The sequence below is a fragment of the Notamacropus eugenii genome, chromosome 2, assembly GCF_028372415.1.
Source record: "Notamacropus eugenii isolate mMacEug1 chromosome 2, mMacEug1.pri_v2, whole genome shotgun sequence".
Classification (NCBI taxonomy): Eukaryota; Metazoa; Chordata; class Mammalia; order Diprotodontia; family Macropodidae; genus Notamacropus; species Notamacropus eugenii.
In genome coordinates, this window is record NC_092873.1 from 276,701,000 (window position 1) to 276,725,939 (window position 24,940).

At 38.9% G+C, this 24,940-nt stretch overlaps 1 protein-coding gene across 2 annotated transcripts; it reads left to right on the forward strand.

Annotated features, from left to right (window-relative positions):
• The first annotated feature begins 1,828 nt into the window (after positions 1-1,828).
• RTCA (RNA 3'-terminal phosphate cyclase) lies at positions 1,829-24,111 on the forward strand. 2 transcript variants are annotated; one of them, XM_072644126.1, is made up of 11 exons: positions 1,829-2,106; positions 2,253-2,353; positions 8,650-8,793; positions 10,458-10,581; positions 11,477-11,535; positions 13,721-13,862; positions 14,123-14,247; positions 15,306-15,364; positions 21,650-21,744; positions 22,211-22,315; positions 23,575-24,111. In XM_072644126.1, exons 1-11 carry the CDS (start codon positions 2,062-2,064, stop codon positions 23,674-23,676), a joined length of 1,101 nt encoding a protein of 366 aa, XP_072500227.1. In that variant the 5' UTR covers positions 1,829-2,061; the 3' UTR covers positions 23,677-24,111. The 2 variants fall into 2 exon arrangements, with proteins under 2 accessions (XP_072500227.1, XP_072500228.1); XM_072644127.1 differs by lacking the exon at positions 1,829-2,106 and having other exon boundaries at positions 2,263-2,353; positions 8,635-8,793.
• The last annotated feature ends 829 nt before the right edge of the window (positions 24,112-24,940 follow it).

A 24,940-nucleotide genomic window follows, 5' to 3' on the forward strand; every position in this document is an offset into this window, starting at 1 on the left:
CTATACTATTAGAGGGAGTTTCATCTGGGAGTTGACTGAATTAATGAAACCCCAAGTCCAGTCCGTACCCCTTTTGAACTTAGGAAGTTCAGGAACCTCAAGAAAATTGATGGAAAGCATTTTGGGGAGGGGCAGCAGAGGTAACAAATTGTATTTGCATGGAGTGCAAGATACAATCAAGAAGCAGGGCCAGAGTTTAAGTCCAGCCTGGGTCTGATGGGGTGATTGGGTGCATGTACTTGGGCCTCAATTCTAAAATCGCATTTCTCTTCAAAAATCACATCTCAGGAAGCTTCTCCCTCAAGGACACAGGCTGCCCTAGCAACAACCGTTATCTCCCTTCCTGCTATAGTAGCCAGTTGTACTTACAGAACTCATTAGTTTGAAGCAAGCTGTGTACTGGGTCATAATGACATTTACTACTCACTGACCAATCGTGTGTGTGTGTGTGTGTGTGTGTGTGTTTGTCCTTCGTTGACAAAGAAGACCATGCCATCAGAGAAATAATGACATGACTTGCACTTGACTTTGTTTTTTGGAGTGAGGGAGGGCTGTGCAGGTCACCAGCCTCACTTCTTCTCCAGAGCCATCTGAATCCAGTGAGCAGATATTCATCAGGATGACTGGAGATGACACAGGATGAGGCAGTTGGGGTTCAGTGACTTGCCCAAGGTCACACAGCTAGTGAGTGTCAAGTGTCTGAGGTGACATTTGAACTCCTGTCCTCCTGACTCCTGCACTGGTGCTCTATCCACTGCACCATCTCACTGCTCCAATCATATGTATGCTGGACATACCTATACTCCCTTACATTAATCTTGTCTAACAAGACATTGACAAGAGAAGCCTAGTTTTTTCTGGTCCGCCCTCACCATTTGTTGACTTAGTGACATTGTAGGCCTAAAACCACACTTCCAGGTAGCCCCTACCTTGGGCTGTTTCCCGATGAATTTTGGCTAAAATTCCTGCACAGTGGATACCAAAAGTGCATGTTCCTTTAAGAACTGACCACTCCTTAACCACTCCCTAATCCCACCCCAAAACACCTAGTTAGCATGTTTGGCACAAGTGATACATAGAATATCCTATGTAAACTTTCCCTGTACCCCTCTAGGGTTGCAGGTTCCCTAAGAACTCTTGCCTGCTCAAAAGCGTAATAAATCTTTACCTTGACCTCAACAAAGCTGAAGTTTGCGAATTCTTCTCCAGACCACCTGACCCTGGTAGCCCGGTCTTTGTGGGGGTCTCGCACCCCCCTTCCAGCCCTCATCAGCTACAGTCCTCTAACCTCTATCTGCCTCAATTTCGTTATCCGTAAAATAGGTATAATAATTTCACCTACTTCCCGGGGCTGTTGGGAGGAGGAAATGAGATATTTGTAAAAAGACAACGGATACATTTAAGTTTTTACGAATCGCTTTAAGTATGGATAACAAACAAAACAAACAAGCCCAGAATAGTAGCGTTGGCGGATTCTTAAGGTGTCGATGTTCACACTGGAAATTTAACGACCGGCTCTCGGGAGCTAGTGCAGCACAGCCGCGCTTTAAAGCACTCCATTATATAACGGCTAGTTGTTACCTGGGTCATTTTGGACAGACATCTCCGGTGATGTGCCCCAGCGACATGGAACAAGTGGAAAACCTCTAGTGGGGTGCGTTGTAGTGGGAATTCTCTTTGGGGAGTGAGTCGGCCGAGTGGTCACCGAGGTCCCTTCCGACTCTGAAATTCCGAGGTTCTGTCACCGCAGGTTCGGGAGCGGTCCCTTTAAGCCGAGCGGGGTGGGCTGAGGGGAGCGGGAGGGGGAGCAGGCTCCGGGAGCACGCATGCTCAGTGAGCTCCGTCTCGACTGCGGCTTGGCCTGGGCCTGCGGCCTACTCTTCCCGGGTCCTCCACTGCAGCCGCCTCCCCTCCCCCCTCCAGCTGTGGCTCCGCACCGCCCAGGTCTTCAGGCCAAGCCGGGCCAGGGGAGGCCGGACCACCTTGTGCCCGAGTCGCCACCTCTCCCGCCTCTTCCTTGCCCTGCCTAGGACCGAGGCTTTGTTGCCAGGGGCAACCCCGATGGCGGGGCAGCGGGTGGAAATCGATGGCGGCATCATGGAGGGGGTGAGTGAGCTCGCGCGCCCCGGCGCCCCGGGAGGCTGCCGGTGTCCTTGGCTCGCCTCTGCCCCCTCGCGCCCCTCTCCCCCTCGTTCTCCTCCCCCTCCCTTCTCGCCTTGCCCCTGAGCCGGTCTCGCTCTTGTGTTCACCAGGGCGGCCAGATCCTGCGCGTGTGCACGGCCCTGAGCTGCCTGCTGGGCCTCCCGCTGCGGGTGCAGAAGATCCGGGCGGGCCGCAGCACCCCGGGCCTCAGGTAAGGCGGCCTCCCTGGGCGCGGCGGGGCGGCGCAGCCCCGATGGAGGTCCGTCCGTCGGGTCTAGTTGGGGCGGCACCCCCAGTTTGCTCATCCCGAGGACCCGTCTCTTCTGACGACCTTTAAGACTTAACCTGTTCAGCTCCTCGTCTGTAAAACGGGCTGAAGGAGGAGACGGCTAAGCTGGCCAGTGCCTTGGCCCAGAAACCCCAGATGGGGGCCCGTTGGACAGCCGGGGATCCCAGCCCCCTCGGAGTGTCGCAGATTTAAAAAGGGACCTGTCTCATCCAGTCCCTTCATTTTACTTCGAGGAAACGGAGGTCCTGGGAGGTAGTGCCCGGCCCTCCCCGGGGGGCAGCGGGTCAGGACCCCAGGCTGAGCAGAGCCCCGGGATGCCCCCTGGCCTCCTGACTGCACCAGGAGCATTATTTCATGAGGCATTCCGTGCTGCTCAGGTCGACTCATTTCTAAACTTCAGTATACTTAGGTCAATATAGAATTTTCTTGCCTTAGGGAAAACACAGCCAAGATCAATCCCTTTTACCCATTTCACTGGCTGTTGTTCGTTTTAAACAACGAACAGGCAGCCGGGTGGAACCTTTAGAAATTGTCTCTATCCCACAGCTCTCTTGAAAAAATCGTTCTTGTCTTGATGAAGAAGTTAACCATGCTTTACTGCGTAACATCTCTGAAGAGAGTTTGGAAAAACCAAAATGGTTTTCCTTTGCTACATGAGTTTTGACTCTCCTAAGCTTCCTAACTTTGAGTGTCCTTCTCAGGCTCTGCCCTTTTCATTTTTCTCTCTACAGCCTCTCTCCATCTCCTCACCTTCCATGGGTTTAGTTATCATTTCTTTGTCCAGCTCTGTATCTAGCCTTAGTCTAACTCCTGAGCTCCAGTCCTGCATCATGAACTGCAACTGAACATTTCCAATTTTCTGTTACATACACACCTTAAGAACAAGTTAGCCCAAATAGAAATTATTTTGCCCCCCACCCCTCCCCAATCAGTCCTCCAAACTTCTGTAGATGGGACCATGCTTCTGCTAGTCATACTTGGCTCTTCCTTCCCTCTCATCACCCATAGTCAATCAGTCGATGAATCTTATCTAACGGACCTTCACAGCATCTGTCTCCTGTCCACTCTCAGCCACTGCTCAAATTCAAATCCTCTTCCATTCTCAGTTACTCTATCTCATTAGCCTCCTAATTGGGATACTCTTCTTCCAGTCCCTTCCCTTTCCAAAATAATCTTCCTAAAAGCACAGGTCTGGTCATGTTACTTCATAGTTCAAGATCCCTCAATGGCTCCTTCCTTGTAGTTCTAGGGGGAAAAAAAAGCTTTGCTTTAAAGCCTCTTCATATTCTGACACCATTCTACTCTTCAGGTTTATATATATATATACTGCCTTTTAGCTAAATTAACCTCCTGTTACCAGTGCCTGCTGCTTTCTCCTTTGGCAGAATTTGACCCCTCTTATCTAGAATGGATTTCCTCCTCACTTATGCCTCTTCCTTAGCATCCTTCAGCAGTGTTATCTCCTGCAGGATAGAACTGCACTTCATTTCGTTTTACCCAGTGCCTTTCTTATAGCAGATGCTTTGCAAATGTTTGTTGTATTGGACTGGATTTGACAACTGAGGTTTACTTTGAGTGAAGATGATGTTGAATCAATTAATTTTCTTCTTTGGTTGTTTATGATGCAGAAGAAAGAAATATTTGTCTCAACTAACGTACCATTCTTTTGATTTTCTTGCTGTCAGAAGTCACTTGAGTAAATACATACTCATAAAATTGAGTTACTCCAAGACATAATATATCCTTCAGCAGATAATCATAGGATTGTCCAGACGTTTTTATAGCTTGATATCTACTGTACATATCAGATGTCGTGACGAGATATTTTAATACTGCTCTTAATAATATATCAACAAGCATTTGTTAAGCTCATAGTATACGCCATGCACTGTGCTAAGAGCTGGGGATTTAAAGAAAGCCCTTGAGAAGGTAATATTCTAATAGAGGAGACAATATGGGGGAAAAATTATACACTCAAGATATATAATATGTATATATATATATAACTTTTTGTATTTATATGTATTTATGTATATATGTGTATGTGTGTGTATATATATATATATATAGAGAGAGAGTAAATGAAAAGTAAACTCAAGAGGGAAGACACTAACAATATTAATACCTTTGATTCTCTTTACCCTGTTACCTAACCTGCCATGGTTACTGCAGCTATTGCCTAACCCTGGACTATTTCTGCCATCTGTTCTTTTATTTCTTTTTTTTCTCTCAGACTATAGTGTATTACTGGAGAAAAGCATAGAACTGTGCAAACTTTACCCACTGCACATTTGTGTTCTGTAACTTCTACTCCATACATGTCCAGACCAGACAAGTAATATCACAACTACCCTCTGTGCTGGGCTAATGTGCTCCATTCTGAGGGCCATATCTTAAGGGATGCAACCCAGGCTTCATTATGCACCCTATAATGAAGGAGGGTGACCAGGATAGTGAAGGAGACTTGAAACCACTGAAGGAACTGGGCATAAATATCCTAGACATGATTTGAGATGTCTGCAAGTATTTAGAATCGAAATTTTCAAATTTCTTAATTCTGATCCAGAGGGCAAAACTAGAACAAGTAGGTGAAAGTTATAGGGAGTCAGGTTTCATTCAGTTCAGTATAAGAAGAAATTTCCTAACAATTAAACTTTACTCATTGCAACATTGTAATGGGCTGCTTTTGAGGTAGTGGCTCCTCCATCACTAGAGATGTTCAGGTGGAGACTGAATGGCCACTTGTCGTGCATTAGTAATAAAAGTAGTTAAAATGTATATAGTACTGTAAAATTTGTAGAAAGCTTTGCTTTTATTGATCCTTACAACAACTCAGTGAGGTAGATACTTTTATTATCCCTGTTTTACAGTTGAGGAAACCTAGACAGAGAGGTTATTTGTCTAGGGTAATACTGCTTAGTAAGGCTTGAACTCAAGTTTTTCTTAGTCCAAATGCATCACTCTATCCACTACTTCACCTGCCTTCTTTGGGTAGGATGAGGAAGTAGTAACTTGTGAGATTCCTTAGAATCTAAAAAGAGCTCTTGTTGGAGGTCAGCACAAGGTGAATAATAAGGATGTCAAATAACACTGGGTGACTCATAGAATTTTGGAAGGGATATTAGAAGTCAACCAAGGGAACCTTCTGCTGCATGTCAGAATCCCTTCAAAGAGGTAGTCAGCTAATTCTGCTGAAAAACCTCTTGTCATAAGAACTCAGTGCCTCCTAAGGTAGCCCACTACATTTTTGAAGGAGCCTGTTCTTAAAAGCTTCTAACTTTAGAGTGAGCAGAAATTTGTTTAGTTGTGCCTTCAGTAAACTGACTCTAATTTTGTTCTTTGAAGGTATATATAGAATAATTGTCATTACTCTTCTAAATGATAGCTCTTTAAAATTAGAAGATAGGAAGCATGTCTTTTAAATTGTCTCTTCCGTCAGTTATCAAAACCCATGACCTTTTCTTGGGCCTCCTGCTCCTTGATCACTCTTGAACATTTGACCACCTCCCTTTTTAAAACTTTCTTCTCTCTTGACAGAGGGCACATGACACTGCATACTCTGTATACTCCTCTGATGCTACTTCATCCTTCCCTCCTTTGTCTTCAGTTCTGAATGTATTTCAAGTTTCAATCCTTAGCTTTTTTTTTTTAATTGCTATTTAGGACAGAAATGTTGATGTCATCTTAAACACGTCTTTACCTCTCTTTCTACACATCAGATAGTCACTAAATTGGCAGTGTTACTTGAATCTTTATTTTCCTTTCCATTCCCACAGTCACTACCCTAATTTAAGCCCATATTACTCCTCACCTGGATTGTCATAATAGATTCCTACTCTTTTCTCAACTTTCAACCTCTCCTCCAATCATCCCATGTATTGCTGCTATCTTAATCTTTCTAAAGCACAATTCTGATCATTTAAGTCATTCACTCAAAACTTTTCAGTTGCTCTTAACTGCTTATCAGGTAACACTTTGCTTGTACTTCTTCTATATGAGTTAGCATTGTTCACTTCTGTCTTGTATTTATTTGTATATATATATCTTGTGTTCTTTATTAAAAAAAGCTTTTTGACAAGGGATCATGCCCCATTTGTTTGTCTATTCACTGACTACTCAGGATTATATTTTGAACAAAGTTAAATTGACCATCTTTCATCTAAAATCCTACCCATTCTTCAAGGCCAAGCTCAAATGTTGTCCACTGGATATTGGATATTTCAAGGACAAGGACTTTGCCTATAGCAAGCACTTATATATTTGTTAAATAAGTGAACACAAATGGACTTTAAGTATGTCTTTGTATATGTATAGAGCAGCTAAGTAATACAGTGAATAGAGTACCAGACCTGGAAGACTCATCTTCTTGAGTTCAAATCAGGCCTCAAATGCTTAATAGCTGTGTGATCTGGGACAAGTGACTTAATCTTGTTTGCCTCGGTTTCCCCATCTATAAAGTGATCTGGAGAAGGAAGTGGCAAACTACTCTATTGTCTTTACTGAGAAAATCTCAAATGGGGTCACAGAGTTGGACATGACTGAAACAACTGAACAACAACAATTGTATATGTGTGTGTGAATTCAAAATTAAGTTACCAATTGGAGGACAAAGGGCAAATACTTAAAGTTTTTGATTTGGTATTATGTCGGGTTTTTTTAAGAGAAAATAACAAATGACCTTGTTATTTTGAATGTATCCTCTCACAAATTTATGGAATGATATGGGCAAGAGTAATATAAGACAGGAGGTACTGTTCTGCAGTCTGCATCATTGGAAGGAATGCCCACATTCAAATTACAAATTTAATTGAACAGTTGAATATATTCTCAGTATGTTCACCATATATAATTAGTTGATTTTTTTTATTACTGAATTGTTTCTTGCTTACATTTGAACAATTTTTATCTTTCTTATCATGCGCCCAATAAAATAGTTTTTGAATTACCATGTCAAGTAAAAATACTATATGTGGGAAACAAAAATGGGCATATAGCTCTTTCCTAACCTTTCTTTGGAAAAACCTTATTAAAAAATTATGCCTTGCCTTGTGTCCAGAAAGGCATCTTTGACGTTTCAATGCTAGGGTGAACAGAATTTTGATGTTCCCTATGTCATTTGAAACTGGAAGGAACCTCAGCTGTCCTCTAATTCATCAGATCTGAGAAGTTGTCTTATGAACAGTAAGTAGGAGTAAGTAGTAGAAACAGAATTCAAATAGAAATCCTCTGTCTCTAAATCTGCTGTTCCTTCCACTGTACCACACTGCTATTTCCAGGGGAGTGTCTTAATTTTATATTTCTGTAGCTCCTGGCTAAGTGGTCTAAAGTTCCTTAATAGTAACCTCCCAGCTGATTCTTCTCTTTATGACATGTACAATCCTGGGATAGGTGCTTCCTGCACTTTAATACCCTTGTTTCACATTAAATCTTTTAAAACCTATGTTCTTCATGTTTGTCCATGCCACGCCATTCTCTTGCTACTGAAGTGTGAAGAAGTAGTATGTATACGCTGAAATGCTTTTATTCTAGTAGTGAGGTGTATCTGTTAGAAAAGCAGTATTAGTTTTGTGCTGTGTCACATATACCGCCTAGAAAAGGGACAGAATTGAAGCCTGGATACTGCACTGAAGAGCTCACCCTGACTGATTTACTTTTAAATGATATATCTTATCCTAGCTACCTTTTAATGAGTTCACTGAATGGTTAATGGCTGTGAGGCAGGATTTTTAAAATTTTAATTTTCTAACCCATTTAAGCTTACTTAAAAGATGTAAGTGTTTGTGGTTGAATCTAATTCACTTTGCTTATGGACAAGAGGGATTTCTAGTTATTAAGGCTGGTATTAATGCATGTGGATAATTCACCAAATTGGAAAGGAGTCTAATTGGACTTTAAACATTTTTGGGAGGTTGATTTAAAGAATGGTGGGATTTCACTGGCCCCTATTTGCATCCTTGCCACCCAGAGCAACACTGGTGGGGTTTTTTAAGTATTTATTTTAAAATGACTTCAGTTGAAGCAGTCTTCCCAGTTATATAACCTTAAAAAATGTTTCATCTGACTGGGTAAATGCAGAAGGTAAAACTTCTAATAATGAGTTGTAAGCATGAGGAATTTCTGCTATTTCACTACTATTAAAGTTTCATAAATGTTTGAAATAATATGGGTATATAGGCAGTCTGAATGCACACGTTTTGATGCAGTATTATGACCTGAAGGCCTCAACACCTCTCTGGATTGGAAATGATTCGAGATTTATGTGATGGGCAACTAGAAGGGGCAGAAATCGGCTCAACAGAAATAATATTCACACCAGAGAAGATCAAAGGCGGAACCCACACAGCAGATACCAAGACAGCTGGGTATGTCTCTGCATGTATTTGAGATCTGAGAAGAAACCATTTAATAGTTCCATTTAAGAAGCCAAGCAATGTCAAATTGTAAGGTCGTTGGTTCCACTAAATTGTTTTGCTTTTTTTAACTTGTTATCTTTTTTCTTTCCTTAGTAAAGGTAACTTAAGATTTGAAAATATAACTGTATACACATGAGTAAAACTAGTTCATCTAGTTTTACACCATCTCTTGGCCAAAAGGCCTGCAATACCATATGGAGTTCTGGAGCTAGCAGGCACTTTAGCTATCTTTCAGGTCAGCCTTTCTGTCTAATAAGTGATAAAACCAAAGTCAGAGTAATAAACTGATTTGCCCAGTTACATAGCTGGTTTGTGGCAGACCTGGCATTGGATCCTAAGTCCCTTGACTCCTAGGTCAATACTTTTTCCATTAGGTTGTGCTACTAGTCATACCACATGTTCTGCCTCATTATTCACTGAGTTATTATGCGTGTTTCATCTACCCTCACATGCCCCCAGATCTTTGCCTCCCAAATACTCTACTCCTGTGTCACCCTATAATGGAAAAAGTATTTGATTTGGACTCATCCTGGGTTCAAAATCCTGACTTTGCTACCTAATTTATTTCCTTGGTACTTAAGATATTTTTCATACAGGAGCTTTTTTGATTTGAGAATTTTATTCAGCTAGGCAGTGTTTAATTTTTTTCTTATTAATATGAACTTGGCAAATATCAACAAAAGAAAACTTTTTTTACACAAAGAAATATGTAAAAAAGGGAGTACTATAAATGAAGCCATGAATCTCCACTGTAATTTTTTTAATATTTCAAGTTTTACATGGTGATTCCAATGCTGCCTTGCTTGTCTGTGTTCTCTTCTAAACTTCCCTCTCTCCTCTGTTTATTTTTTAATGAGAACTAGGCTTTCTATTAAAAAAATTTTTTTTAGGAAAATCTTGATTTTTTCAGCTGTTTAGAAAAGAACTAAAAAAAAAAAAATAGTTTCATTTTACTGATGAGGAAATAATGACCTGCTCAGAATTCTCAGCCACTTAGCAAAATTGGGATTAGAATATAGGTTTTGCATTAAATCGAGTATGTAGAAGGAAGAGGTTTGACATCGATGCTTCAGAAAACTGAGGCAGAGTAGCAAAGTGTGCCTTCCTTGATTGATGGTTAAGACCTCTAAGACATACTCACCATTGTTTGACTATCTTACTGCTTTAAGCACCAATTTTTCTCAGTGATAAAGACTTCCTTAAATGTATCATTGTCTAATAGGAAACCCAGGTAGACGTCCTACTTATTGATGAATATGGAGGCATGTCAATCTATTGAAACTGAATCAAAAATCTGATTTTGTTAGCAAAAATGTAGAGAAGAGGGCCATATGTCATTTGGACTATTTGAGCATATGTATGGTTTTCATTCCTTAATGCTATCTGTGTCTTATGTTTTCCGAAGTACACTTATTTAAAGCTACAGCCAAGCAATTCAGTTACTGGACCATTTCACTATGTGAGATATTCAGACATTGAATTCCATGAAAATTTTATGTTAAACTTTGTAGTCATCAAATCTTTCAAAAATTTATCTCTTTTTATTTACGTATTTTTGAAAGTAAAATGTGATGGTTTATCATAGCATCATCTCTTTGCTGATTCCCAACTAGGAGCGTGTGCCTGTTGCTGCAGGTCTCGATGCCCTGTGTTCTCTTCGCAGCTTCTCCATCTGAGCTCCGTTTGAAAGGCGGCACTAATGCTGAAATGGCTCCACAGATAGATTACACCTTGATGGTAAGTGTCTTTCTTTCTATGTCAAAGCCATCAGATGGTTGTACAGACTCTTCTGAACTGTGCTTTTAAAAATTGGCTTTTAATTTCATGGTGGGCCTCGTAATCTAAGCTTCTGGGTTTAGCTTCAAGCTAAGACTCTAGTAGTACTGATACTGGATCAGAGTCAACTTTTATAGTAGAAGACTTTAACTTTGAATGTAAAAGTTTTGAGGTAGAACAAAAAGCGGAATAGTTGTCTTTGGAACTTCAAGGAATCCATTAGTTTTGGCCTTGGATTGGAATTTTCTTATTGGTGTGCCTGTGTTCTCTCTGGGTAGCCTTTGGCTCTGGTTCACAAATTGATTTCCTGGCTGCCACATTCCTGTCCTCTTCCCTCTGTGCTCTTCTGCTTCATTCCCTTCCTTCTTCAGGGTATGCCTCTGCCTGCCATCAAATTCTCTTCTCCCTCTTCATTGTTACAGGCATTTAACTTTTTTTGCTCTTTCTTCTTGCAACCCCTTAGTGAAAATTTCCATTCTCCTGGCCTTTAGAAGTTTGTAGATTTACAAGTATGATGGATAGAGGAGCCCCTGTAAAGCTGTATATAGATAAGGCTTTTCTAAGAGTATCATCTTACTTTGTTGGAATTTACCACAATCCTACATGATCCTGGGCAAGTCATTTAATTCCCTCTGTGTCTGTTTTCTCATCTCAGCTCTAACTCTATGATTCTGTGATCCTAAGAAAGTGTTAAATCTTTTAACTTTGGTAATATGTCTTTCATTTTATTTAAAATACTGAAATTCCTTAAGTGACATTTCCCTAAGCACTATTTTAGTACTATATAAAGGGATGGGCTTGTTAGCACTTAATAAATGTTTGGTAATTAAAATAATAAAACATACTAATTTTGTAGGTCTTCAAACCAATTGTTGAAAAATTTGGTTTCAAGTTTGACTGTGATATTAAAATGAGGTAGGTTGCATATTTAATATTTTCCTTTCTAATTTTGATCTCTTATTTCTATTGGTATAACTGACATGGTAAATGAGATGCTTCTTTGCTAAGCAGTTACACTGGTCAGGCATACACCAAAGTGTAATTATGAACATGCTAGACTACTATCATTTTGTGACTAACTACTAGTTAGTTAGCACAATGGATAGAGCTCCAGGCCTGGGATCAAAGAGATACAAGTTCAAATTCAGCCTTAGATACTCTATGACCCTGGGCAAGTCATTTAACCACTCTCTGTCTCAGGATCTTCAACTGTAAAATGGGAATGGTAGTAGCACTTACTTTATAGAGTTGTTGTGAAGATTAAATGAGATAATCTTTGTAAAGTGTTTAGGACTTTGCCTGGTATAGAGAGAGAGAGAGAGAGAGAGAGAGAGAGAGAGAGAGAGAGAGAGAGAGTGTGTGTGTGTGTGTGTGTGTGTGTGTGTGTATGTGTATGTATTCGTCCTTTGTTGCTGAAGAAGACCATGCCATCAGAGAAATGATGACATGACTTGCACTTGACTTTGTTTTGAGTGAGGGGAGGCTGTGCAGGTCACCAGCCTCACTCTCTTCCAGAGCTATCTGAATCTAGTGATTGATCAGGATGACTGGAGATGACACAGGATGAGGATATTGGAGTTCAGTGACTTACCCAAGGTCACACAGCTAGTGAGTGTGAAGTGTCTGAGGTGAGATTTGAACTCAGGTCCTCCTGACTCCTGCACTGGTGCTCTATCCACTTCACCACCTAGCTGCCCCTGGTATATAGCAGGTACTTAATAAATGCTTATTCCCTTCCCTAAATAGAGTTTCATTTCTCATAGGGTTCATTAATACTGTGAAATGTAAGCCACAAAGGCATGTGGAATTTGAAGTTATAATTATGGTTACAATTGTAGACAGTATTCATTTGTGTACCATAGGGTATAGATATTTAATCAGGAAACTTCTACTTTGTGTCTGTTGGCCACACAAAATAGTACCTTTGTCTTATCATTTAGCCAACATTTAGATCCCATGAGACCAGGGGTGGGGAACCTTTGGCCTTCAGGCCAAAAGTGGCCCTCTAGGTCCCCAAGTGGGGGCCCTTTGACTGAATCCAAACTTCACAGAACAAATTCCCTTAATAAAAGGATTTGTTCTGTAAAACTTGGTCTCAGTCAGAAGGCCACACTCAAGGACCTAGAAGGCCACATGTGGCCTTGAGGCCATAGGTTCCCCACTCCTGCATTAGACTATCAATAAGCATTTATTAGGTGTTTACTATATTTCAGGCCCTGGGGATAAAAATAAAAAGAATGAGACAGTTGCTGGCATTAAGGATCTTATATTCCACTGGAGAGAGAAAAACATTCTCAGATAAATAGATACTGGAAACATACAAAATAAATACACAATGATGGGGTATATACCGTATACTACAGGCCACTGTAGGAAGAAGTCCAAGTCTTTGTAATTAAGGAATTTAGAAAAAAGTCATTTTTTTTCATGGTCTTGTTACAGGCATTGAAAAAAAGAGGACAAAGTGGAAGGCAACTTTAGAGAAAGACTTTTTTCCTTTTGTCATGATATAATTGGGATTAATTTCACAGAATGATCAAAAGACTTCAACATTATTTTGAGATTACCTTCCATTATCCCTAAGCTTGTTGGTAGCGTTGAAGAATGAGTTTTTGACTCTGCTTAAAATTAATTTTAGTTTCATTGTTAGAAGCAGCATAACAAAATGATGGAGTTGGAGTAGGAATGCCTTGATTTATATCCTGCCTTGAGTATTTGACCCTAAGCAGCTCACTTAATGCTTCAGCCAGGTCCATAGGATCTGCCTACTCAATCAGAGTGAATGCCTTGTGCCTTAGTGGAGGTAATTCCCATACCAGGAATCCCATTTCTTCTCCCTCTCCTTCACAGCACTCCCACCCCCACCCCGCCCCCCCAGCACTTTGGAAATCACAGCTTCTTTGCATATTTTTTTATTGCATGACTAATATAGTTGATCTTTCACAAGGACATGATTCTTCAATATTTTGTCATCATTGCTGTTCTGGAAGTTTTAGAGCTGCATTGTTGACGATGCTAAGTTATCATTTGTTTTTTATTCAGCTGTCGTTGACTTGTTTTTTTGTCCTGGAATGTGGCTGCATGTGTGTACTTTTCATAGGGGCTACTACCCTAAAGGCGGTGGTGAAGTAATTGTTCGAATGTCACCAGTTAAACAGCTGAATCCAATAAATTTAACTGATCGTGGCACAGTGACCAAGATATATGGAAGAGCATTTGTTGCTGGTGTTTTACCATTTAAAGTAGGTATTTCAGATGTTACAAGCATGTGTATTTCTTGGTAAATGGCATGTTACCTATTCTTTGAAATTATTGGAATAGCTGATATTTGATAAATCTTTTCTTGATATAATTTTTGCACTTGAGCGTTGATTCTGAATAATGCATATAAAAATTGTTAATTACTTTAATTATCCTTAATGGCTTGAAAAGAATTGTCAAACTAATCAGTGATTTACTTCAATTTTACTGTAACTGTTGCCTTTCTGTCTTACCAAATTAGATAGCAAAAGATATGGCAGCAGCAGCAGTGAGATGCATCAGAAAGGAAATCAGGGATCTGTACGTTAACATCCAGCCTGTTCAGGAACCTAAAGAACAAGCCTTTGGCAATGGAAATGGAATAATGTGAGACAAGACACTAATCTCTTCCTGTGTCATTAGTTTAGAGTTATGAAGTAATTTTTCTATTTAAAAAAGCATGAGAGTAGTGTTTTTGAAAAGACTTGTTAAAAGTATTCTAGCTTAATACAAAAATATATATAAGATTTGACAAGAAAAGTTCATTCCAAGAATTTTGCAGTTTCTAAAACTTGAGATTCTTGTGAGAACTTTGCCATTGTTGTTATGAGTAGAGGCCTCTGATTTGTTTGGAGAATTTCATTCTTAATGGGTCTTATTAGCAGTTAATCTTTAAAAAGAATCCTAAAGGAAGCTTTTCCAAGTGCTTTTATATAATTTGGTTGAAAAGTCATTTTGTAAATACCTAAGTTGACAAAGACTTTTTTCAGACCAGAAAATGACTGTCCAATGAAAAGGGGACTGATTTAAGGTTTAGAAAGTTTCTTAAACTGATATACTTGAACAGTAAAAGTGCCCTGCAGGTGAGCATTTACATTTAATGCTCACACTGTAGTCTTAGATTTTTCTAGTTGACGCTTTTTAAAGTAAATACTGTGTTTATGATACCATCCATAAACTGGAAAAAAAAACCCAACACTGATTTCCATATAAAAGACCTTTTTATTTAATATGATCTTTGTCGGCTTTGTAATACCATTTTTCCTGTAAAATGTCATCCCATTCTGATATGCATGGTAACTTTGTGTTTTATTTTTTTGTTCTCATTAAGAAGTTAGTTATCCTGAAGGAGAAGATGCTCCTTATGTAGATAACTGATTAAAATCGGGCCAGTTTCCACCACTTTAAAAAAAAAAATCCCCGGGAATACTTATACTGGTGGTCAGGGCCACTTTTCCCTTAGTTGCATCATAGGATGCCTATGTGCACATAAACTTAGGGCACGCCATCATTTTCTGATAAGGATTCAAGTTTAAGTTTTGATTTATTTGGTGTAAGTTTCATTCTCTCTATTTAGTGATAACAGCATACTATGTTGTATTTGCCAGTAATTTTAAAGGATATTTATAATATAATGGAATTGACATTTTTTAATTTCTGTGCAGCATTATTGCTGAGACGTCAACAGGCTGTTTGTTTGCTGGATCATCACTTGGTAAAAGAGGTACACATAAATGAGAGAGCCACAATTTTCAATGTTGTTATCAGACAAAAATAGTTGCCAAGAAAGAAGGCTGGAATTCAGTAGAATGGAGATATATTTGATGGTTTAATGTTTTTTAGAATTATATTGCTGTTAAAAATCAATCATACTTTAAAACAGAAGGGAGATTATTGGCAGAACAATTGAAATGTTATAAAAAATGAGGGGGGTGGACTGCGGGGTGTGTATAAAGTCTTTAGTTTGGATTTGCTAAAAAAAAAAAAAAGAAAAAATTTTAAGCTTCAGGTTCATAGGATCATGAATTTAGCCCTGGAAGAAACATTTAAGGTTTTCTAGTCTAGCTCCCTAATTTTATAGTTGAAGAGACTGAAGCCTAGGAAAGTTTAAATGGTTACTCCAGGTCACACAGGGAGATAGTGATAGGGCCACAGTTTCAACCTAGTACCTCTGACCACTAATCCACTCTTGATAATACTTGCTGACTTTGAGTCCCTGGGTAAGACGTTTAGCCCCTCTGAACCTCAGTTTTCTCATATGTAAAATGAGCAGATTGGACTGGATTACCTCTCTGTTCCTGTTTATTGTCAACTGATGATTTTTTCCCCTGAAATAACTCAAAAAGACATAGCCTGACAAGGAGAGACCTCAAATTAAAGGTTACTGTGTATAAAAATGTAAGAATATTTTTGTCATAAGCCTATTTAAGATGGAATGTTTTGTAGTAGCTCTAATGTATTAAGCTGGCTGCCAAACCCATTTTACTCAGTAGGTAGAAAATATAATGTGTATTACTTTTAATTGATCTAGTTAAAATCTCATTTAGGTAACAAATTATTTGTTGAGCAGTCATTGTATGTGTAACTGTGCCAGTTAGTAAGGTACATTTTCTTCCATCAAGGATCTTGTAATCTAATTGGAAGGGCAAGTAGAACACATATACAAAGTTGATTAACAATGCAGTACAAATAAGTTCCAAATTAATAGTGCAGTGCTATAAGAATTCAGGGAGAGAGAGAGAGAACTAGCACTCTTTTGGGGGCATACAGTGATTAGGGGAGACTTTATGCAAGAAATTGTATGTGGACTGAATGACTATGAATGTATGGGGTTTAAAGTGGCAGGAGAGAATGGAGCTGAATATTTTGGGCGAGGGTTGCGACTTGAGAGATATATTCAAGTGGGAATGAATAAAAGCATTTTCAGGGAATTGTATGAGTACTTGGTTAACTGGAACTACAGGTTTGTGTTAGGCAGTTATGAGAAGTAATTTTGGAAAGATGGATTAGGACCAGATCATGAAGGACCTTGACTGCCTAAGCTAAAAAGCTTAAATTTAATTAGGTTGGCAGTAGGGAGACATTGACAGTTTTTGAGGAACTAAACCACCACAGTCCCTGGCACATATTAGATGTTTGTTAGAACCTTGTTGGCAAATGAGCCAAACAAATGTCTAGTTAATTTCTATGAAATATTAATAGATGAGGATAGGTTATGGCAAAGGGAGGTTGTTTCTCAAAAAGTTGTCAGTTTAGTGGTGGTCATAATTTTTCCAATAACTAGCTGAGTATTGCTGAGCACTTCACCTATCTGGGCTCCAGTTTTTTCATTTGTAGAAGGAGAGGTTGGACTGGATAATCTCTTAAGAATCAAGCCAGATCTTAAATGCAAATTTTCAGTGGGCTCTAAGATCTAAGGCTTTCCTGACAAGCTAGAAAGCTGGACTGATTCTATAAAGATGAGATCGAATAGGGATAGTAAAGTCTTATGTTTGGGTTCAGAAAATCAACTTTATTACTACAAAATTACTACAAAATGGATGGATAGAAAAAGATCTTGGGGTATGAGTGGAATGCAAGCTCAGCATGAATCAGTTGTGATAAAGCAGCCAGGAAAACTAATGTAGGTTTCATTCAGAGAATCTGTGATGAGGAGAGTAATCACCTCACTGTTCTCTGCCCTGGCCAAGCCACATTTATTTCTGGTAACGCATTTTAGGAAGGATGTTGATAAGCCAGAGAGCATCCAGAGGAGGGCAGCCAAGATGGTGAATAGCTTCAGGTTCATGTCATTGAGGATTGGTTGAAGGAATTGGAGGCGTAGAGGGGTGGGGGAATGTTTAACTAAAAAAAGACTTTGGTGTGCATAATAGCTGCTTTAGGGGTTGTCATGTGGAAGAGAGATTAGATCTATTCTACTGGGCCCCGTTGGGTGGTGGGACTAGAGGCCCCTGGTGGAGCTGAAAAGTTTTTCATTTGTATTCTGTACTTATTTATCTGTGGGTCTCTTGTGTGCCCTGAGTAGAATGTGAACTACTTGAGTTGGCACCAGGACTATTTTACTTTTGTCATTTTATCCCCAGCACCAGTACAGGACTGTGAACATAGTAGGTGCTTAATAAACTATCATTGAATTGAATAGTGTGAATCCCTGTTCAGGTACATTCAGTGGATGGTTTCTTAAGGTCCTTTCAAATTTGAGATTCTTTGTGTGGTCTTTTCTGACTTTAAGATTGTATAATTCTAGTGGAGATGAAACATAACAGTGGTTCTAAGCTGCTTTTGAATTTTTGTATATTCTTCAACCTATACATCTTCAGTCAAGGCAAATTTTATTGCCAGACAACCAATCAGCTAAAATGAAGTCACCATTCCTCATTTCCCTCTCTTCTAGTGTATTTGGCCAGTAGTAATTAAATTCATTGTATATTTATCCTGAGGCCTTCCTTGAATCCTGGAAACTTTTCTTAATGTTTATTTTTAATAAACTGGAAGTAACTTCCTTTAGGTTGTATTTAATTGAATTCTTTTTTATTGGCACTTTAAATGGCATGGTTAATATTTAGAAACACAGAACTTTCAAGGATTCAGTGTTAATTTGAAAAGAATAACATTTCAAAAGTTCTAATTGTTATTGTGTTATTTAGTCATTTTGCAGTCATGCCTCATTCTCTGTGACCCCATTTGGGGTTTTCTTAGCAAACATACTGGAGTGGTTTGCCATTTTCTTCTACAGCTCATTTGACAGATGAGGAAAATAAGGCAAACAGGGTTAAGTGACTCACCCAGGATCACACACTAGTGTCTAAGGCCAAATTTGAACTTAGGAAGATGAGTCTTTCTGACTCCAGGCCTGGCACTCTATACACTGTGCCACCTAGCTGTCCATATTATTATTGTGACCCTTTGGCTTATTTGGTTAAGAATATAATTGTAATGAAATCTTGTTCAAAAGTTCAATGTATTCTCTTCCACAACCATTTTGTAAATATATACCATTAATTATAACATAGATATGTGAAGAGGACTTGACACTTAATAAAACACTTTGCTTACAGCAACCTTCTAAAGTAGGTTGTGTAAATATGTCCCTGTCTTAAAGATAAGAAAACTAAGGCTCAGGAAGGTTAAATGATTTGACTCTGGTGACATTGTCATGACTAAAACCCAAGTCTTCTGATTTCCAGCAGTGTTCTGTCCATTTCACCACACAGGCCTGAGTGAGGGAAGCACACTTAGTACTGTCTATTGCCATGTATTGCCTTATTCTTTTTTTTTATTAATTTTATTTATTTTTAGTGTTCTACAATCACTACCATATAACTTAGATTTTTTTTCCCCCTACCTATCCCATACCTCCCCCCTCCCTCCCCAAGATGGCATACAATTCTATATAGGATCTACACGTACATTCCTATTAAATACATTTTCACTATAGTCATGCTGTATAGAAGAACTTAAATGAATGGAAGAAATCATATAACAAACCAAAACATAATACACACAAAAAAAGTGATCTACTGCATTCTGCGATTGACTTCCATAGTTCTTTCTCTGGATGTGGAGATATTGCCTTATTGTTAACATAGTCTTCTTTGAACTCCCATTCCCTCTTTGTCATATCTTAGCAAGATTTCAACACCCAGCAGGAGTCTTTCCTTTAGGAAGCTTTCTCTGACTACTCCAGTCCCTATTGCTGTTAGCCTTCATTGCACTTAGGTTGAACTTATAATCATTACTACATTCTGACATTGCATTTTTTTCCTTTAATTTATTCATTCATGTTAGTTTTCTCCACTGCATGTGAACTACTTGTAGGCAGGCATCATGCCTTCTGCCTCTTTCACAGTCTTTATAACACCTAGTACATTGTTGAGCTTGTGCTCAGGAGGTGATGGTATGAAGGCCAGTGTGCAAAGGATAGTAGCTCTAAGGTGTTGGTGAACATTCTTGTATTGAAATTGCCTTTTCCATGAATGGATGTTTTATAATTTTCTTATGAGGCAGTTCCATAAACTTAAAGCTAAGGAGGACAGTTTATTTTGAAATTCCATGTCTTGTGGGAACACTTGTGGGCCCTGATGTAATCAAGGGAATTTCTTAATATTGTTATTAATGAAACTGACCTTGGGGCAAGTCACTTGATATGAGTGTCTTCATCTCTCAGATGAAGGATAGGTGTTGGTCTTGATGAAATCTGAGGTTCCTTTCAATTCCAGCCTTCTGGGATTCCAAGTTTGATGGCTTAGATTCTTATCCAGTTCTGCCACTTAAATAGAAAAGTAATTTGAGGAAGTAAGCCAACAAACATTTACATGCACCTCTTTTGTGCCAGGCATAGTCCTAAACACTGGTGTGGCCCAGATCTCAATGAACTTACAGTCTAATGGGGGACAATATGCAGATAGCTCTGTATGTACAAGATATATTGAACGTAAATGGAAAGTAAACTCAAGAGGGAAGGTACTGGTTGAGGAAGGCCTGAAGAGATAGGGAAAGGCTTCTTGCAGAAGGTGAAATTTGAACTGAGTCTTTAGGGAAGCCAGGAGGCTGAAGTGTGGAGGAAGAGCATTCCAGGTATGAGGGGCAGCCAGTGAGAAGACACAGAGTCAGAAGATAGGAGTGTCATGTCTGAGAAATAGCATGGGGGCCAGAGTAGCTGGATTGTAGAGTGGAGGAAGTGAGGGAGATGTAAGCATAAGAAGGTAGTGAAGCTAGGAGGGGCCAGATTGTGAAGAGCTTTAAAAGATAGACACAATTTTATATTTGATCCTGGGAGGAATAGGGAACCACTGGAGTTTATTGAATTAGGTGTAGGTAGGGGGAAGTAATATGATCACACCTGTGCTTTGGGAAAATTACTTTGGCATCTCAGTGGAGAATGGATTAGAGTGGGGAGAGATGACTTTGAAAGACCAATTTTTGTAAGGCTTTTGCAAGAGTCTAGGCCCAAAGTAATCAGATGGTGACTGTATGAGTAGAAGAGGATGTATATGAGAGACATAGTATAGAAGGAAATGACAAGCCTTGACAACAGAAGAGAATAGACAGGCTGAAGCGGGTGAGGAATCGAGAATGACACCAAGGTTATGAGCCTGGTTGAGTGGGAGGATAGTGGTATCCTTGCTTACTAATAGGGAAGAAGGGAGTGCTTAAGGTAAAATAAAAGAGTTTTGGACATACTGAGTTTGAGATGCCTATGGAACATCTAGTTCAGGGTGTCCAAAATAGAATTTTTGTTGCTGGATTGGCTCATCCTTCCAGGTCTGAAGCCTCTGGCCCAGTACATCCTTCTAATATATATTATATGCTTCCCACTTTGAAAAACTGTAGAGAAGATCTAGCATACACTGGAGCTAAGAGAATGTTTACCTGTTGGGGGTTTAAATAATACTTGGAATGTACTATTTAAGCTCCTGAGAGCAGTTTCTATTTCATTGCCTGTTGTCAGTGAACACAATGACTGACATAAAACAAAGTTTTATTGAATAAACTATACTGTTTTACATCTTAGTATCTGATCAGGTTAAGTCTGCTACATGATGTGATGGCAATTGAAATGGAGTCAAAATCCTAATTGGCCAGACTTTGTAATCAAGAGGTATAAATTACGATTATTTGGATAGGACCAGAGGAATTCTCTCCTCTGTGCATGTCAGGATTGAAATACAGAGTGTCCCAAAAAACTTAGTGTAGTTTTAAGCTTTAAACTTGTATGTAGGTAAATAGATGTATTATATATGTAAACTTCTATGAAAGTTTAAAGTTTAAAACTGCACTTAGACTTTTGGGATGCCATATATATATATATGTTATGTATGTATGTACGTTTGTGTGTGTGTGTACATGTACATTCCAGCCTCCCATGAAAGAATAGATGAAAATTAAGTCTGTCTCTAGGCACTGACTGAATCACCCCCTAAAGATCAGAGGCATGCTGACTTCTTGACTACTGATTTTTTTGCCTGTTGTGGTGCCAATGAATTCTCCTGCATTCGCTCTTTCTTAGGCATATCTGCTGACAAAGTTGGAATTGAAGCTGCAGAGACGTTGCTGGGAAATCTGAGACATGGAGGAGCTGTGGATGAGTATCTGCAGGACCAGGTAATTTCCCATACCAGCAGTACAGTAGAGTGAAAAGAACACTGGATGTGGGAGTAGAAGGCATGGCTTCTGTGTGACCTTGGAGAAATTACTTGATCTCTGAAGAGCCTCTGTTTCCTCATATGTAAAATGGAGATGATAATGTTATATAAACTAACTTCTTATGAAGCTCAGATAAGCTGATATTAAACACTATTTCTCCTGTTGTTATTATGTAAAAGTCAGCCATTTATTAGTATTCCTACCTAGTATATTCAGATTTTCATATAATTTTTAAAAGCTAGACTTAGCTTAAGTCATTCATCAAGAAAATTTGAAATGATCAATTTCTTTTTCTTACAAATGCACATTTGTTTTAATGCATCCTTTCCGGTAGCATTTTTTTTTTTTATGGAGAAAGGGTAGAGTTGTATCATTAGTATTACCAGCTTTGTGAAGTTTTCCTTTTTGTTATTGTTTTATACAGCTGATCATTTTCATGGCCTTAGCCAGTGGAGTCTCCAAAGTAAAAACAGGACCAATTACACTCCATACACAAACTGCCATACATTTTGCTGAACAACTAACAAAGGTGAGTGTGTATTGATGAAGACTACCAGTTAATCCCAACCTTTTCTTTATTTAATCAACAAACGTTTATTAAGCACTCACTATATGTCAGGTTTGTGTTAGGCAGTTGGAGATAAAAAGAAAGGCAAAAACACAGTCCTGACTTGGATGTCAGAAAGAAATGTAAGTGGTTCAGCCTAATCTGCTAGGGTAGGCAAATGTTTTTCTTATATAGAATTTCAGCTTAGTAGTAAGTTGGTCCCCAGTGAGAGTGCTCCAGGGAACCTAAACTCTTTAACCTTTTTATCAGTTAAGCATAGATGGCCTCTTCAGCAGCTTTGCAGATGACCCAGAATTGAGAGGTATAACCAACATGTCAGATGGTAGGATGCAAGGTCTTGACAACCTTGAGCAGTGGATTCAAAGCCAATAAGATGAAATAGTATAGGGAGAAATGTAAAGTCTCACACTCAGACTTGGAAATTTAGCTTTACAAGTACACAATGAGAGTTGGGGGGAAGGGAACATGGTTAGCATTTCTTTGAAAATGACATAAGGGTTTTAACTAGACTACACTTTCAGTGTGATTCATTAATATTCAGTAATATAGCGACTAAAAAAGCTAATGCCTTCCTGGGCTTTGTTGAGAACTGACTGGTGAAATTTTATTTCTGCTTTATGTTGCTCTGGTCAGATGACATCTGAAGTGTTTCCTTTATAAATGTGTGCCCCATTTTGGGCTAGATATTGCTAAGTTGGAGAATGTCCAAAGGAGGACCATCTAAAGGTCTCTTCAAAGAATGGGGACTGTTAGCCTGGCAGACAGAAGACTTAGGCTGGACCTGATTGTCCTTTTCAGATATTTGAAGCTCTGTCAACATGGAAGAGACACTATTCCACCAAGAACAATGGGTAGAAGTTGCAGAAAGAGGCTTGATGCCAAGGAAAATTGGGCAGGAATTAGAGCTGTCCTAAAGGGCAGTGGTCAGCTCCAGGAGGTAGTAGGCTTCTCCTTCCTTTGGAGGTCTTCAGGTAGAGTGTGGATGAACACTTGTTAGGCATAGTGGGGATTCCTTTCCAGTATAGCTTAGACTCAGAGGTTTCTTCCAGCTGTGGAATCTTTTAAAAGGGATTTTGCACCTGATAAATTACTTGATCCTTGTAGCTTCATCAAAAGAGAAAGAGTGATATTCGCACTTGTTTTATTTTATAGGAAATTACAGGATTGTCCATCTGAATCTCCTAATACAAATTATATACTAAATTTGTTTCTTGTTTTAGGCCAAATTTACTGTGAAAAAGTCAGAAGAGGAAGATGATCCCTCTAAAGAAACTAACGTTATTGAGTGCCAAGGAATTGGGATGACAAATCCACGTTTATAGGGTGTTTGCCTTTTTTATGATACCTCAGTGATGGATTGCACTAACTTTCAGTTGATAAATAGTACATGATGGTGAACAGGGAGTAATTTATCAAATGAATGAGCTTAACTTTAGAGATGAAGTATAGAGTGTTCTTGGTTTGTTTAGAAAATGCTTTACCTGATAAATCTTTCCATGAATGTTTACTGAGATGTGTATAATGAACTGTTAAAATTCAAAGACAGATGCTTGAAACTGAAAGACTAATTTCTGTATGAACATCTTGAAATGAAGCCTATGTTTCACCAAAAAGATGCGTGCTTTGAAATGATTCCTTTCCGTGCTATAACTTGTAGGCATGAGAATATCTCCTTAATTAACTTCATCTAATATCTGTATCCAGTTTGCTGAAATCTCATCTAAAGAATATTAATAAAGCAGTTCTAGGCAAATGAATTAGTTATGTGTTCTCATTGGTAAATTTTAAAACAGCATTGCTTTATTCTAGTTGCAGGTGGCTATTTAAAGGTAAATAACAAGTACTCAAATAAAGCAAATTTCATAACAGATACTTACACTATGCTACCTTATTTAATAAAGAACTTGGGTTCATCTTGGACTCCATCCAAGGAGGTTTAATTAGCAAAATTACTAGAAAGATAACATAAAAGGACCTAAGGCCTTAGACCTGTGAGGATGATAGAGCTTCATTGGAAGAACATTATTAAATAAGACTGTCACAGTGTTGGTGGAAAGATCATCAGATGGTCTATGTTAGTGATCGTGTACAATTGACGCATTTCCTTATATGTGAAATAGGAATATGTAGTGTGTTCTGTTGGCCTGACATCTCATAAAGAAAAATGAGGTGTGAATGTGGATATTTAAAAATTCTTTAGGCAAAAGATGCTTTATTAACATTGTAGAGCACTATTAAGTACTAGATGAGGTAGAAAGATAAGAATCACATAAGCAAAAACCATTACAATTCTTAATTAGAGAAAGGTTGAATATCACAGAGTCTCAGAGCTGAAAGGGGATTCAGCAGCCATTTAGTTCAATATATACCTGAACAACAATTCATAATACAACATCCACATTAAGTAGTCACCCAGCCTTTGCTTGAAGACCTCACTAGAGGTATTACCTCTGCATCTAATGAGGTCTTTAAGCAGCTCACTTCACTTTTATGTAGTTCAAATGTTAGACAGTTTTTCTTCCCCCTACACTTTGCAGCCTAGACCTGGGGATAGATGGGAGCATTCCTTCCTTTTTTCCTCCCCAA

Excerpts from the sequence above, each read along its gene's own strand:
- RTCA (XM_072644126.1), top strand. The coding sequence starts at position 2,062 with ATGGCGGGGCAGCGGGTGGAAATCGATGGCGGCATCATGGAGGGG. Across the intron at positions 11,536-13,720 it reads GACTGTGATATTAAAATGAG|GGGCTACTACCCTAAAGGCG; the intron begins GTAGGTTGCATA and ends TACTTTTCATAG. Across the intron at positions 15,365-21,649 it reads ATCATCACTTGGTAAAAGAG|GCATATCTGCTGACAAAGTT; the intron begins GTACACATAAAT and ends GCTCTTTCTTAG.